This window comes from Ursus arctos, unplaced genomic scaffold (assembly GCF_023065955.2).
Source record: "Ursus arctos isolate Adak ecotype North America unplaced genomic scaffold, UrsArc2.0 scaffold_5, whole genome shotgun sequence".
Lineage (NCBI taxonomy): Eukaryota > Metazoa > Chordata > Mammalia > Carnivora > Ursidae > Ursus > Ursus arctos.
In genome coordinates this window covers 87,771,520-87,787,813 of record NW_026623067.1, presented here as the reverse complement: position 1 = coordinate 87,787,813, position 16,294 = coordinate 87,771,520, and the positions used below count along the sequence as shown (strand labels likewise).

At 38.3% G+C, this 16,294-nt stretch overlaps 1 protein-coding gene across 2 annotated transcripts in view; it reads right to left on the bottom strand.

The window, feature by feature from the left end:
• The window catches only part of MAN2A1 (mannosidase alpha class 2A member 1), a 170,584-nt gene that overhangs the window by 99,932 nt on the left and 54,358 nt on the right, over positions 1-16,294 (bottom strand). For both annotated transcript variants that reach the window (XM_026498478.4, XM_044383966.3), the window contains exon 5: positions 7,224-7,351. In XM_026498478.4, the coding sequence (XP_026354263.1) occupies positions 7,224-7,351 (128 nt within the window). The remainder of the gene's footprint in view (positions 1-7,223; positions 7,352-16,294) is intronic.

Sequence of the window (16,294 nt, the reverse complement as noted above, 5' to 3'; positions counted from 1 at the left end):
TTCACACAAGGTACAATGTAAAAAATAAACATAATAAATGTAAAGATCGGAATTAATGAAAGAAGACTAGTCATCCAGCATTATACAAATCTGACCTTTTATTTATTCGGGATACTCAAAAGCAAACTTGTACATACAACCTCTACAAATCTACATAAGTAGTATTATATGTGCATTTTTTTTCAAACACCTGTTTAGCATTTCCATATACCTAGACTATGAGAGGTTCTAGGATTATAAAAATGAGTTTATCTTGATCCTGACTGCACAGGATATCATGCAAATAGGTGTAACACAGAGTAACAGAAAAGAGAGGGGAGGGAAGAACTCTGTGGAACAATCCTGAAGATGAACACAGAGCTGGGAAGCCAGCAAAGGAGACTAAGGAGAGAAAGTCACAACTCTCACAGGACCAAGAATATGTGCCAAAACTCAAAGACCTGACCACATATTTTTGCATTTCACATATGTAATTCACTTCTAAAAACTGTAAAGAAATCTCTTTTTTAAAAGATTTTATTTATTTATTTATTTATTTGAGAGAGAGAGAGAGAGACAGGGAGTAAGAGATCACGAGCAGGGGAGGGGTAGAGGGAGAAGGAGACGCCCCACTGAGCAGGGAGCCTGATGTGGAACTCGAATAGGACCCTGAGCCGAAGGCAGCCACTTATCTGACTGAGCCACCCAGGCGCCCAAGAAATCTTGAACTCAATTTAGTATTTTTGGTTTTTTGTGGTGGTATGGTTTAACAATTCTGGAACTACTTTTTATGTATTCCAATTTTGAGCAAATTAAGACAAGGGAGCCAGGTTTTACACTGTTAAGGAACTACAAAATATGTAAATGTGGGAGAGCAGAATGTACTTTAAGACACCGACTTGAAATAGGCCTGGAACATATCCTTAGAGCGTAAGTAAAGAAACGGTCAAAGAATCATGGGAACATATTAAAATAACTCAAGAGACAGCCTGTAGGGGCTTCCATTATCCAAATCTGTGAGGGACAGGGAATCAAAATAAACAATGATAGTACTGGATTATAACCGACTGAATAAAATAAGAAGCCATGAGATCCATGAGCTCCACATAAAAAGAAAATAAAAAAGAAAGAAATAGGAAATAAAGGAAATAAAAAGGAAAGGTATTCCTTTCAGTAGAATGCCAACTAATAATTATAGAAGGAATGACAGAATTAGAAAACCATCAATGGATCCTAAAACTACAACATGCAAGTTTGATGAGGAATAGGATATTTACCTAATCTCAATGTGTCTCCCACAAATAAGTTATTAATTAAAGAAGAAAAATGCAACAGGATAGCAAAGAAACTTAACAGACACGAATTAAGCAACTGACCAAGGCTGGTATCACCAGCATTAGAACAGGGGGACATCAGGACAGGGGGACAACAGGATGCACTGAGGACAACAGAACATTACTACAGTGATATTTGAGCAAAAGAAGTAGACTGGTTTAGGTTAGGTTACGAAGGAAGGGAGGGAGGGAGGAAGGAGAAATAACCTGAAGCTAATCATGAGGAAACAGACACACTCAAAAAGACTTTCTACCACAAAGGTCTGCATTCTTCAAAAATATCAAGGTCAAGAAATTAAAAAGGCTGAGGAGCTAGCTGTTCCAAATTAAAGGAGATTGAAGAGATGTGATAACTAAATGCAACACATGACCATGGCTGGACACTAGACTTCGAGGAAAAAAAGCACCTTTCATTAAAAAAAAAAAAAATGCTATTGAGACAATTTGAATATAGCCTATGAATTAGATTATAGTATTGTACCGCGGCTAACATTCTGGATTTGATAACTTTCTTTTGGTTATGTAAGAAAACATCCTTATTTCTTAGAAAATACACAATGAAGAACTGTAAGATAAAGGAAAAAGATGCCTCCAACTTACTCGCAAATGGTTCAGAAAACCATGCATATGAATCTAAGTACAGGACATATGAAAGAGCCCTTCCCAGCTGTCACGCTACTTTTTATAAGTCTGAAATTATACCAAAATTAAGTTATAAAATAATAAAGGATTGCAATGTCCCAAATAACAAGGGCAGAATTAGCTCATAAGCGAGAGTAAAAATCACCATCAAATTCTACAGTGATGTCAGATTTTAGCAGGATGTTTTCTGTATCAAACTCACTAGATCCAAGGAGCAGCAGCCGAGCTGCAGGGGACTGAAGCATCCCTGGGAGGTGACGATACAGAAAAAGAAGAACCTAAACCATATTTTTTAAAATTTTGACAGGAAAGGAGGTGAGAGCTAGGCATAGACCTAGAAAGGACCCCAGTATCCGATACGCTAGGGTTTCCTTGGCATGGAAAGTATTGTTTTAAAAGGTATAAGGGGCAAATTTGGGTAAAAATACAGCATAAAAATTGCCAATGTTTTATAAAGGGTACGTTTGCCAATAAAACCAGGAAAGATGGTCATGAAAAAGATTCTGTGCCATCAAGCAAGAATATCAAAATATATAAAAGTAAAAACTGGTAGGGAAAATGATAAGAAATGGTCATTAAAAAGAATAAATACACCACTCAATTTTTGACAAGTCTAATAGACTTAAAAATTAGAAATGAGTAATATGAATAATTAGTCAAACTGGATTATTCCAAGTACATTTAATATTAAAAGCATAAGAGAAGTCAGGGAACAGTTAAAAACAGATATTTTGGGCAAAAGACAATATTAGTAACTCAAACTTCAAAAAATTTATGATATTGTGGGCAAAAGACAATCATAATAACTCAAATTTCAGAAAGTTTATAATGATTGTATTTGTATAATAGAGGTCACAAAAGCAGAAATTAACAAAAAAACCAAAACAATTTAAAAAGCATACCATGACCTAATATAAAGTATCCAAAACATGTTCTAAATTGCTTAGGAAACAAAACAACCCAAATTTACAAAAAGCAGCCAAAGCTACAAAAAGATATTTCATATTCTCAAATGTGTTCATTATCTAAATGTAGGAGCTAAAACCATAAAATTCCTAGGTAAAAACCACAGAGTAAATCCTTGTGACCTTAGGTGAGACAATGGTTTCTTAGCTGTGACATCAAAAACACAGGTGACAAAGAAAAAACTAAACTGGACTTCATCAAAATCAAAACTTCTGTACATCAGGGGACACCTTCATGAAACTGAAAAACCACCCACAGAATGTAAAAAAGTATTTGCAAATCCTTGTCTGACAAGAAACTTGCATCAAGAATATATAAAGAACTCTTACAAGTCAACAAAAAGACGAACAACTCAACTGTAAAAATAGGCAAATAATTTGCACAGACATTTCTCCAAAGAAGATATGCAAAGAGCCAAAACACACATGAAAAAATGCTTACAATCATTAGTCTTTAGGGAAATGCAAATCAAAGCCATAATGAGGGACCATTTCACACACACTGGCACGGTGAAAATAAGAAAGACAATAACAAATGCTGTTGTACATGCAGAGGAATTAGAACTCTCATACATTGCCGGGGGAATGCAGAATAGTTCAGCCATTCTGGAAAACAATTAGGCAGCTTCTCGAGATGCTAAACACAGAGCTACCGTATGACCCAGCAATTTCGCTCCTAGGTATAAACTCAGATGAAATGAAAATTATGTCCCTACAAAAACTTACATAAGTGTGGGGAAGGGGGATGAGGTAATGGGTGATGGGCATTAAGGAGGGCACATGATGTAATGAGCACTGGGTGTTGTATGCAACTGATGAATCACTGACTTCTACCTCTGAAACTAACGATACACTGTATGTTAATTAAATTGAATTTAAATTTTGATACACTGTATGTTAATTAAATTGAATTTAAATTTTAAAAAAATTTTGTTGGGTTAAAAAAAAAAAGAAACTTACAGAAGTGTGTGTTGCAACATTAATCACAGTAGCCAAAAAGGGGAACACTCTAAATCTCTAAATGTCCATCAACTGAAAAAAGGAGAAATAAATGTGGTCTTTCCAAACAAAATAATATTATTCAGCTATAAAAAGGCATGAAGCACTGATACATGCTACAACATGAATGAACCTGAAAACATCATGCCAGGTAAAAGAAGCTAGTTACAAAGGCCATACTGTATGATTCTGTGTATGGGAAATGTCCAGAATAGTCAAATCCATCCATACAAAAAGAGGATGAGAGGGCGCCTGACTGGCTCAGTCAGTTAAATGTCCAGCTGTTGATTTCGGCTCAGGTCATGATCTCAGGGTCCTGAGATGGAGCCTCATGTCGGGCTCTGTGCTCAGTGGGGAGTCTTGCTTGGATTCCCTCTCTCTCTCTGCCCTTCCTGCCCCCTCCCCACACTCTCCTTGTCTCTAAAATAAATGAATACATCTTAAAAAAAAAAGTAGATCGGTGGTGGCATGCGCCTGGGACAGGGAAGGGTGGAGTCAGAGAGGAGTGTGACTATTTATTAATGGGTAAGAAATTTCTTTTGGGAATGTTGAAAATGTTCTAAAAATAGATGGTGGTAATGGTTGCACAACTCTGCGAATATAGTAAAAACTACTGAACTGTATACTTTAAGTGGGTAACTTTTACGATATGGGAGACAATACAATTGTAAGAAGAAAATTAATGCTGAGCAAAAGCTGTCAGATCCGAAAGAGTCAGTCCATATATATGAAGTTCTGAAATAGGCAAAAATAATCTACAGTGATAGAAATCAGAGAGCAGGTGGCTGCAGGAGAGTTGAGGAGGATGAGGGAACTTTCTGGGGTGACGAATAAGTGGCTTAATTGGATATACATATTTGCCGAAACTTCAACTCTATAGGACCAAGAATATGTGCCAAAACTCAAAGACCTGACCACATATTTTTGCGTTTCACATATGTAATTCACCTCTAAAAACTGTAAAGAAATCTCTTTTTTAAAAGATTTTATTTATTTATTTATTTGAGAGAGAGAGAGAGACAGAGAGGGAGAGATCGCGAGCAGGGGGAGGGGTAGAGGGAGAAGCAGACGCCCCACTGAGCAGGGAGCCTGATGTGGAACTCGAACACAGGGCCCTGAACCGAAGGCAGCCACTTATCCGACTGAGCCACCCAGGCACCCATATAACCTATATGTCAATAAAAGCTAAGCGTAAAGAAGAAAATTCCCCAAACTGAGGTTTATAAAGGAAATATTCTTGGTTTAGAACATAATTTAGTATTTAAGAAAAGTGGCACTGTGTAGGAGGTCCCTAAGCCTCCCACCCCCTTTAAGTGATCTGTTAAGAAAATGTACAGGACTCGGCATACAGTCATGCTCACAGCTATGACTGATTACAGTGAAAGGATACAATGCAAAATCCACGAAGGGAAAAGGCACAGGGGGCACAGTGTCCACGGGAAACCAAGCACAAGCTTCTAAGAGTCCTTTGCCTACAGAATCGCACAGGATGGGCTCAATCCCTCCATGTTGTGACAACAATCGAAACAACTGTGACAAGAGTGAAATGCTGTCAACCAAGGAAGCTCTCGACTCAGTGTTCAGGCTGTCTGTTAGGGGCTGGTCATGGAGGCACCCTCAGCCCAGCAGTACATATTAAGATCCTGGACTTCCGGAAGGAAAAGAACTCAAAACACAGAGTAGCATCCGCGATGAGCATAAATTACATTGTTTTTATACAGTTTAAACACAGAGAACCAATTCCATAGTATCTGTATGGTAACTATACGTGTTTTTTATTGAATTTATTTCTTGGCATTTCTGTTTTTTTCCTATTTAAAATTTTTTTCTGTGTTAGAGATTAACTCCTGCCACCCTCATTCATTCTTTCTTTATACTTTGGAATAATTCAAACTTAAAAGAAAAGGTATAAGAGTAATATGAAGAACTGCCATACATTCCTCCAACCAGATTTACCAATTATTAACATATTCGCTTTATGTTTTTCTTTTGCCCTATCACTGGTGTGACTGTTGTTATTATTAGAATAAGTTACAGGTATCTTGCCTGTACAGAAAGGAGGTAATGCAGGAAGTCTGAAACTGCTATGTTTAGAAAGGTCTTGCTTGAAAGGTTTGCCCTTTCAAGGGCTGGTGTCTGGGGACTTGGATTTCCTAAATGCTACAAAACTGTACTCAGATATGAAATATTTGAAGGGAATTACATACCACGTTGCAGGATGCAAATATTAGATACTGCAAGGATTTCAGTGAGTCCCATGTTGTTATGAGCTGCAGTGAACACCTCATTTTATCAGTGCAGCACCCTCGTCCCCACATCTTGGGGTAATAAGATCCTTCTTTCCCACGGAGGATCGTTCACATGGTTTCAGTGGCACTGACCGTACCTTCCACCAAACCCTCTCCCCCGTGACCATTTCCAAAAAAATGACTAGGCCTTGGTGATTTCAGCCCCTATACCTCTGGCCCCAGAAACTGGCTCAGAGTTATGCACTTAATCCAAAGTGAGGCAATGAGGTAAGGTATTAAGGAAAACTTCTAGACTGACTGGACTGGGAAGATGAGAATCCTAGTTGCCCACGGCCATCCTACTCACCATGTGAAGAGAATCAGGAGAAAACTAAAGCTGTGAAAAAATAGGCAGAGACAAGCGGTGCTTGGGTGGCTCAGAAGGTTGAGCGTCCGAGTCTTGATTTCAGCTCAGGTTATGATCTCAGGGTTGTGAGATCAAGCTCCAGGTAGGGCTCCTTGCTGGGCGTGGAGACTGTTTCAGATTCTCTTTCCCTCTCCCTCTGCCCCTCCCCCACCCTCCCTCTCATAAATAAATAAATAGGCAAGCAAGCAGAGCTAAAAGAGATAGTGTCCACACAACATAATTTGAGTCCCCTGGATCCAACCTTACCTGAACCTACCATATCTCTGGAATTCTCAATGACGAAACTAATACCTTCCTTTCATTCTTCTTTTTCTTAGGCAAATAAATTAGGTTTTTGCTTCTTCTAACCAATAGTTTTAACTAATGTAATATCAAAACCCCAATGGCATACCGTTAGAAAAAAATTATTCTAAAATTAATAAGAATAGTACATAAAATAATAGATTACAAAGTAGATGACCATAAAAGTGACCATATTATATTTATATAACTTAGCTTATGACTGAAGAGACATCATAAATTAATGAAGGATAAAAAAAATACTGGGAAAACTGGTTATTTAAAAAAATAAAATAGAACCTCATCTCACGTTCCCCAAAATTAATTGCCCAAAGTAGTCCAAATGAAGGAGAAAGACATCAATACATACCTAGATTTTTTTCCACCCACTGATGTCCTTCAATTAGTTGGTCAATTAAGGCAAAATAATGTGCAGCAGCTTCATCAGGCATAACCCAGCCACCTGTCACAATTTCAAACTGACCATTCTGTAGCAAACTAGAGAGAAAATAACATAGGAGTTTATAATAACATATACAAAAGTTCAAACAAAAGATTTAAAATAGCGTAAACATTAGGGACAGCCCTTAAGCAAGTATAACCAGTATTTATACAAGTTACTAAAAAAGTTTTTTAAACCAGGGAATAAAATCCAGCCCCTGTACTTTGGGGCTCTGGTGATAAAACATCATTGGTGAAGTGTCTGTGGTGACCCTTCCTTCCCAGGCAAACCCTCTGTAGGTCACTTTGGAAGTTCCTTTTCATCAGATTATGATCTCCCAGACAACTTCAAAGATCCTGATATCAGGAGACACATTTGATTTATTTCTGAATCTGACAAAGCACCTAGCAAAGTGCTTTACTTGCAGTATACGCTGACTGTTTATTGGAGGACTGTCATTTTAAACATGATATTTGTTTCAATATACCTATATTGAAAAATCAATATTTATTTTAGTCCTTCTGACAATGGTAAGTTAATCATGCAAACTACACAAAAGTAATAATAATAAAGGTAAAGCCAGTAAATAATACATGCCTCTGGGAATACAGAAAACATTATGAAGCACTTTGCTCCAGATTCAGTTAAAATGTGTCTATACAGTTTATTTTACATTATTGAGTGAAAAGCTCTAACATGACCATTATCTGTCCATTGGGCACTCCCTTGCCATAATACCATACAAGGTAACTAGATCCCCAGCCCTAGAACAACTGAATTGTTACAAGAAGTTCCCTTCCTCCAAAAAACCCCCCAAATCATAGACTATTAAAAATTTGAAGAAGCACCTGAGGAAGTAAAGACGTCGAGAATTTAAGCAAACACCTTAAATGCCATAGACCTGTCAGTCTGCAGTAAAGATGGTTTGAAAAATAGCGCAGTTTCAGAAAGAAAAGCAGCTTTAATAAGGATTCACATCACTGGATACTGACCCCTAAGTGCCAAGTACCAGGCCAAATTTAGTTGAAGTAGCCCAGAGGCATTAAAGATAAACATTTTACTATAAAGCCTATAACAGAATCCACAGTTTTAACACAACATCTGATTTATTCAAACATGCATAATCATATAATCAGTGACAGAGTGGATAATGGACAAAATTTTTTAAAATGAGTGAATAATTCCTTGTATAAAATTTTTAAATGTTAATTTAATCTATATTGCCACAGGAATCACCAACTAACATAATCTCACCTGGAGACTACGATGGCTCACTGCAGTGTTAAAAAAAAAAAAAAAAAAAAAAACGAGGGGCGCCTGGGTGGCACAGCAGTTAAGCACCTGCCTTCGGCTCAGGGCGTGATCCTGGCGTTATGGGATCGAGCCCCACATCAGGCTCCTCCACTGGAAGCCTGCTTCTTCCTCTCCCACTCCCCCTGCTTGTGTTCCCTCTCCCGCTGGCTGTCTCTATCTCTGTCGAATAAATAAATAAAATCTTAAAAAAAAAAAATCAAATGTCCACTCAAAACATTAGATTCTCATAGGCCCAAATCAAGAACTTAGGATATACAAGCTGGAAATCTCTAAAAAAAAAAAAAAATGCATTTCTTTAAGAACACAACTAAATCCAAGGCTATTTTGTCCTGCTCTTACTGTCAAACTGCTTCCAAGAAGTTCTCCTTCTTATCCTCCTGGTGATTGCCAGATTTAGCCACACTCTGGAGGCCTTGGCCCAGACCTAGCTCCTATGTCTTATGGCCACTACTTGGAAACCTGAGATGTCAGGACAGATTTGGGATTTCAACTCTTGCCATCAAATATAGAAATGTGGCTACTTATCTCAGCATCCCAGTAAACAGATCTTTTGGAAAATTTCAGAAATAAACTGGTCAAAACAAAGTCTTTGCTGCTTCTCAACAGAAAAAAGAAATTACATATTAAGAAATCTAAAACTTAAAGTGAAAATAAAATCACTCCAATGATGGAATTTTTCATCTCTATCACTTCTATTTTGCTACATGATCCCTGTCCCACAGGCATGAATGGGCTCCAAGAAACAGCTGAGCAAAGAATCACACCTCCTATAAACAGCAACTAATTTCCGTAGGTTTATTTGTATACAATCTATCCCTTCCCCTCCCCATGATGCCCCAGATAACTGTGATCAGTATTGAGTTCTTATTCGAACACAACCGTTATCTTAAAGACTGACCTGTTACTCAATTTTGGGAAGGCAGGAAAAGCCTTCTATGCATTAAAATGTTTTCCAGAATTTTTTTACCTACTTATTTTCTTCTCTCCTATTTTTCCCAAACTGAGTGGTCCCGGGTGTCCTCATGTCTCATTTCAAATAAAACCTGCCCAGAGAAGTCTCCTTGAGCACCCAACCTAAATCAATCCTCCCACCATACCACCACACTCTCACATGATAGCATTTATCACCAACCAGAATTACCTTGTTGGCTTCCATGTCGCTTCCAGCGCCCTCCTCAACCCCACCCACCATGAGAGCAGAATGTAAGCTCCCAGAGAGCAGGGATGAGCACCTGCTGTTTTGCTCACTTAGCGACACCCACCACTGAGAAGTGTGTGTGGCATTTAAGGGGCACTCTGGTAGTTGTGGGATAAATGAGGAATGATTGAACAAGACTTTTGGCTCAAAGTCAGTATTTACAGAAAGTTTTAGATTAGATGAGGCTCACAGACATATGCAAAACAAATTGGACAGCAAGGGGCCAGGGGAAAGGAGTCTGAACAATCTAGGCATAAGGTGGTATGACCCAGAATATAAAAGTGTTTGGGATGCCTCGGTGACTCAGTCGGGTAAGCGTATGCCTTTGGCTCAGTTCATTATCTCAGGGTCCTGGGATCGAGCCCCGCATCAGGCTCGCTGCTCATTGGAGAGTCTGCTTCTCCATCTGTCCCTCTCCCTTCACTCCTGCCCGCACACTCTCTCTCTCACATACACAAAAATAAAATCTTAAAAAAGAAAAAGAATACGAAAGTGGTAGGAAATATGGAAGAGGAGGGAGAGAGAAGAGGTGTCTCATGAAAAATCATCAATAGGAATTAGGCAATGACTGGCAATAGAAGAAAGGATGAAAGCACATATGGCTCGTGGAGCTAATTCCTGGTGTCTAACGGGACCATAGTGTGACACACACAGTGGAGGTGAGAAGGGAGTAAATACAAATTTGGATAAGGCTGTTTGATAGGACGGTGAGACATCCCAAAGGAGCCAGCCTAAGAAGAAAAAGTTTAGGAAAAGAGGCCAATATAAAAATTAAGCTTGGGGGGGAGGGGGACTAAAACACAGAGGAAAGAGAGAAGCTAAGAGGTAAGGAGAAAACAATCAAAAGGAGAGTCAAAGACCAAGCAGAAGAAAAATATAAGAGGAAATAGAGGCAGTAAGAAATGTTAAAGATAAAAAGAATACATCTGTGAAAACAGCCTGAAACATTTTAGAAAACAGTAATGAGGTGCAACCTACGCTCCCACTTGGTAAAAGGCATTTTTATAATTAAAAAGGTACCATGTAACTGTGACTTACTTAGAAAAAGGCACATCAGTGGGTCAGAATACAAAGCTGAGAAATAAATTTTTAAAGTATTTAGACTACTAAAATAGCAAATTAAGTTAGTGGAAAAGAATGGGATATAGTTTTATTTGTAAAAGCTTCAATCAGAGGGATTTAAAACAAACTCATTATCCATTCGTCTGTTGAAGATGGGCATCTCAGCTCCTTCCACGATTTAGCTATTGTGGACAATGCTGCTATGAACATTGGGGTGCATGTGGCCCTTCTCTTCACTACGTCTGTATCTTTGGGGTAAATACCCAGTAGTGCAATGGCTGGATCATAGGGTAGCTCAATTTTTAAGTTTTTAAGGGACCTCCACACTGTTTTCCAGAGTGGCTGTACCAACTTGCACTCCCACCGACAGTGTAAGAGGGATCCCCTTTCTCCACATCCTCTCCAACATTTGTTGTTTCTTGCCTTGTCAATTTTTGCCATTCTAACTAGTGTAAGGTGGTGTCTCAATGTGGTTTTGATTTGAATTTCCCTGATGGTTAATGATGTTGAACATTTTTTCATGTGTCTGTTAGCCATTTGTATGTCTTCATTGGAAAAGTGTCTGTTCATATTTTCTGCCCATTTTTTGATTTGTTTGTTTCTTGGGTATTGAGTTTGAGAAGTTCTTTGTAGATCTTGGATACCAGCCTTTTATCTGTAGTGTCATTTGCAAATATCTTCTCCCATTCCGTTGGTTGCCTCTTTGTTTTGTTGAAGGTTTCCTTTGTTGTGCAGAAGCTTTTTATCTTGAAGTCCCAAAAGCTCATTTTTGCTTTTGTTTCCCTTGCTTTTGGAGACGTGTCATGAAAGAAGTTGCTGTGGCCGATGTCAGAGTTTGCAGCCTATGTTCTCCTTTATGATTTTGATGGATTCCTGTCTCACATCGAGGTCTTTCATCCATTTGGAGTTTATCTTTGTGTATGGTGTGAGAGAGTAGATGGATAAAGCAGATGTGGTCCATATATAATATTGAATATTACTCAGCCATCAGAGAGAATGATTACCCAACATTTGCATCAACATGGATGGGACTGGAGGAGATTATGCTAAGTGAAATTAGTCAAGCAGAGAAAGACAATTATATGGTTTCACTCATCTGTGGAACATAAGGAATAGCAGGGAGATGGGTAGGAGAAGGAAGGGAAGAATGAAGGGGGAATGAACCACGAGAGACTATGGACTCTGGGAAACAAACTGAGGGTTTCAGAGGGGAGGGGGGTGGAGGGATGGCCTATCCTGGTAAAGGGTATTAAGGAGGGCACGTACTGCATGGAGCACTGGGTGTTATATGCAAACAATGAATCACAGAACACTACATCAAAAACTAATGATGTACTATATGGTGACTAACATATCATAATAAAAAAAAATAAGAAAAAATAAATAAATAAAACAAACTTGTAAGAAAGCCAAGTTATTATGTCATAGAAGCCAAAGACTGATATTTTGAAATAGCATGTTCATATAGGTTTTTACGAAAAACTGCATGAATAGGTCACAACTGGCATGAATGATGTCACAGTCGCAGGCCAGAAAAGACATAGGTTTTAGTTTTTCTTAGGATAGTGTCTCTAATCAAGCAGAAGAAAAACCAAACGGAAAAAAAAAAAGACATGTTGTGAAATATGAAGCAATATGACAATGACTAGACACCTGGCCAAACCATCAGGTTGGTGAGTAATCCTATTCCACTGAGCTGCTTGTTTTTCCTCGTCTATGCATAAGAGCGGTAAAAACCAGATGATAAACTGGAAGATTCTTAGCGGCAGGAAGGTTTGGTTTGATACAAAATATTCACTGTGTTAGGCAAAAACACTTGCCAAAACCAAACCAAACCAAACCAAAAACCCTCACACAGCAGTTGCAAAAGGGACACAGGCACAAAACTCCCATCGATATGCATGTATTCTAGAATATATGCAGTAAGTACTTAAGAAGTATCTCATGAATGACAGAAAAACAAAAAGGTCCGAAGAAATGTGAGGAAAACATTAACCTGATCATTGAGAACACAGCAATGATCATCATCATTTAGTAATGAGTACAAAAAGTAGGACAGCCAGAGTAGAGAAACACACCTCGGGAAATACTTAGAAAAATATTTATAAGCAATAACACAAAAGCTAAGGTAGCCTATAAAAAAAGTACCATATTAAAAATTGCCACTGTTAGCAATATGATGAAAATAAAATTAAGGCAGACTGCAACTGTACATTTGAGACCATAATAATGTTTTTGTTTTAAATCAAGCCCTGGGAAGTACCTATAGCTACAGAAACACAACAAATACAGGTGCTTCCGATTTCCACGCACTTAGTACTCAACATGAGACAGGTGTGCTGTTTCTCTGGCCTAGAGGAATACAGAATCAAAAAAAGACACGCCCACTCCATAGGATCTATTGCTTGGTTTCTGCCAAGAGATTGGCTTCTGGCAAATTTTTTGTGGGTACACTTTTCCTCGTATTTCTTAATAAACATGAGATCTAGAAGCAAAAGTAGAAAGACAGGGAAAGGGAGGGAAAGAAAAGAGTACATACAGAAAATAGGAAACCAGGCACTAACTTTCAAAATTAACCACACTCCTGTTTCACTTTTTTAAATGGCTGACTTGTAACTACTAGTAACAGCTTTACACATTTGTTTCTACTATTTCGTGGCTCAGGAATTGGGTATAAAAAGCTTAACAAAATAACTGATCAAAATTAGGCTGAGCATATCTGTCACAGATCGATTTGCCTAAGATGCAGAATTTACACTTAAGAATGTACTTGCCGAGCCGACAAAGCTGCAAATCATTTTCTCTGAGTGTCACTTTTTCCCCTATGTAGACTCATCACACATTTGGAACTTGGTCACACATAGAGAGACTCAAAGAGCTTTTTTCCCTAATGGGGAAATTGTTACAGATAACTTAGTAGTAAAAAATGCATCATTTAGCAAGCTTCAAAGAGTCACAAATTAATTTCACGTGAGAAAACGAGTTGACTTTGTGATCATACACCCGGGGAAATATGAAATAATACAAGATGATGTACAGGGATTCATTCTTAAATAAAAATCTAGTTAAGTGGAAAATTCAAAAAGATGGAGGCTCCCAACGAATCAATTAATAGCCTAAAAACATTTGCTTATCATGTGCCTGATTCATACGCCTTTCATAGGGTGTACCTAATACATGAGAACAAGAATAAAATCTGTTTTAAGACCCCTCATATAGTACTCATTGGGGAAATTCATCATATACTTCTGAATATTACTGACGCCTGTCTTTAAAGATTTAGTACATGAGGGGATGCCTGGGGGGCACCGCCGGCTGAGCACCCGACTCCTGCTTTCCGCTCAGGTCATTCTCAGGATCATGAGATTGAGCCCCACATCAGGCTCTGCGCTCAGCTCGGAGTATAGAATCTAGAGATTCTCTCTCTCCGCCTCCTTCTGTCCCTCTCCCTGCTCACACATTCTCTCTCTCTCTCTAAAATAAATAAATGAAATCTTAAAATATATAAAGATTTAGAACATGAGGGACAGATGGCAAATGTGTTACCTCTCATCGTTCCTTCACTTCATTCCAGCCATACTCCTTTCAGTTCATTGTCCACGTGCTCTCTGCCTGGCATGTTTTCCCTCCCAACACCTGCCTCACTGGCTCTTACGGATCCACTAGGAGACTTTCCTAGCCACCACATCTCATCCAAAGCCCAGCCACCTAAATTGTTATCTGTCATAAAACCCAAACCTTTCCTTTCATAGCATTTATCACAAATTGTAATTGCACGCAGTATGCTTACTGTCTTTCTCCCTCCATACGAGCTCCCTGAGGGCAGGAGTCACACCTGGTTTGGTCACCATTTAACACTCAGGGCTCCTATTAGAAAAGGGTGCCAATAACTCAAAGACAACTGAACAAAGAATATGCAGCATATACTTCAGAAATGATTGCCTCCCAAAAATGGAAAGAAATTTAGCCTCACTCATAAGGAAATGCAAATTAAAACTTCAAAGAGATGTCACTTTTACTTATATTGGAAAGATCAAAAAGTTGTGTGACATACTATGAGGTCAAAGATGAATGGAAATCGGTATTGTTCTAGTACTGGCAGTAACTATCACGTTGTAAAACGCAGATATACTTTTTATACATGTTCATTCAAATTAAGTCAGAAAATAAAGTATAAAAATAAACAGAAGCATTATACACACTAAATATAAAGATACATTCCATGCATTCACAAAAGACCAGAAATAAAATTACATGGTCGCCCCTTGGGAAGAGTCAAAAAAACACATTTTTATACTGTCTTTAAAAAGAAGGGCTCTTCTTTCCTGAAAGGTTCTCCAAGATCTATTAAGATTAAAAAGCATGGTACAATATCCACTAGGATGGAAACTGTATCTTAAAAACAACAACAACAACCAGCAAATAGGTGTCGATGAGGATGAGGAGCTACTGGAAACCTCAGACCATGGGTGGCGTGTAAAGGGTACAGTTGCTGCGGAAAACAACATGGGGGTCCCCCAAAAATTCAAACACAGAATTACTACATGATCCAGCAATTCCACTTCTGGTTATATACACAAAAGAATTAAAAGCAGGGACTTGAACAGATATTTGAACACCTATGTTCACAGCAGTATTATTCACAATAGCCAAAAGGTAGAAACAACTCAAATGGCCAATGATAGATGAATGGATAAGCAAAATGTGGTATATTCATGCAACGACATACCATTATTCAACCTGAAAAAGGAAGGGAATTCTGATACACGCTTCCACATGGATGAACCCTGAAGACTTTATGCTAAGTGAAATCAAAGCCAGACACAATGAGACACATATTGAATGATCCCATTTATATGACGTACCTAAAGTGGTTAAACGTACGGAAACAGAAAGTAGAATGGTGGATGCCAGGGGCAGGGGTGAAGGTGAACGGCAAGTTACTGTTTAACAGGTACAGTCACAGTGTGAGATCATGAAAAAGTTCTAGAGACAGACAATAGCTACGACTGCACAGCAATGTGAATGTACTTAATGCTATCAAATGGTACAAGTAAAATCAGTAAGATGCTAAGTTTTAAGTTATGAGTCTTTTACAATAAAAAAATAGACTCACTCAAAAAAAATCAGCACAATGTGCATGGCACGCTATCGTGTGCATAATACATGTGTATTTGCACACAAGTATATGTCCGTATGTTTTCCTGTATATCTGTAATAGAAGAGTTCACAGCAGCTGCGTCCCGTGGGAAGAACTAGATGAAAGGAGACAGGAGTGGTTCATCTCTTACCCTTCACTGTGTACCCTTTATATACTCGGACTTATATTGAAACGTTGATTAAATGAAATTTTTTTTCAAAACTATAAATATTATACCCTGATTTCTCCTAAGCACTGAAAACTAACATAGCTATAGCATAAAAT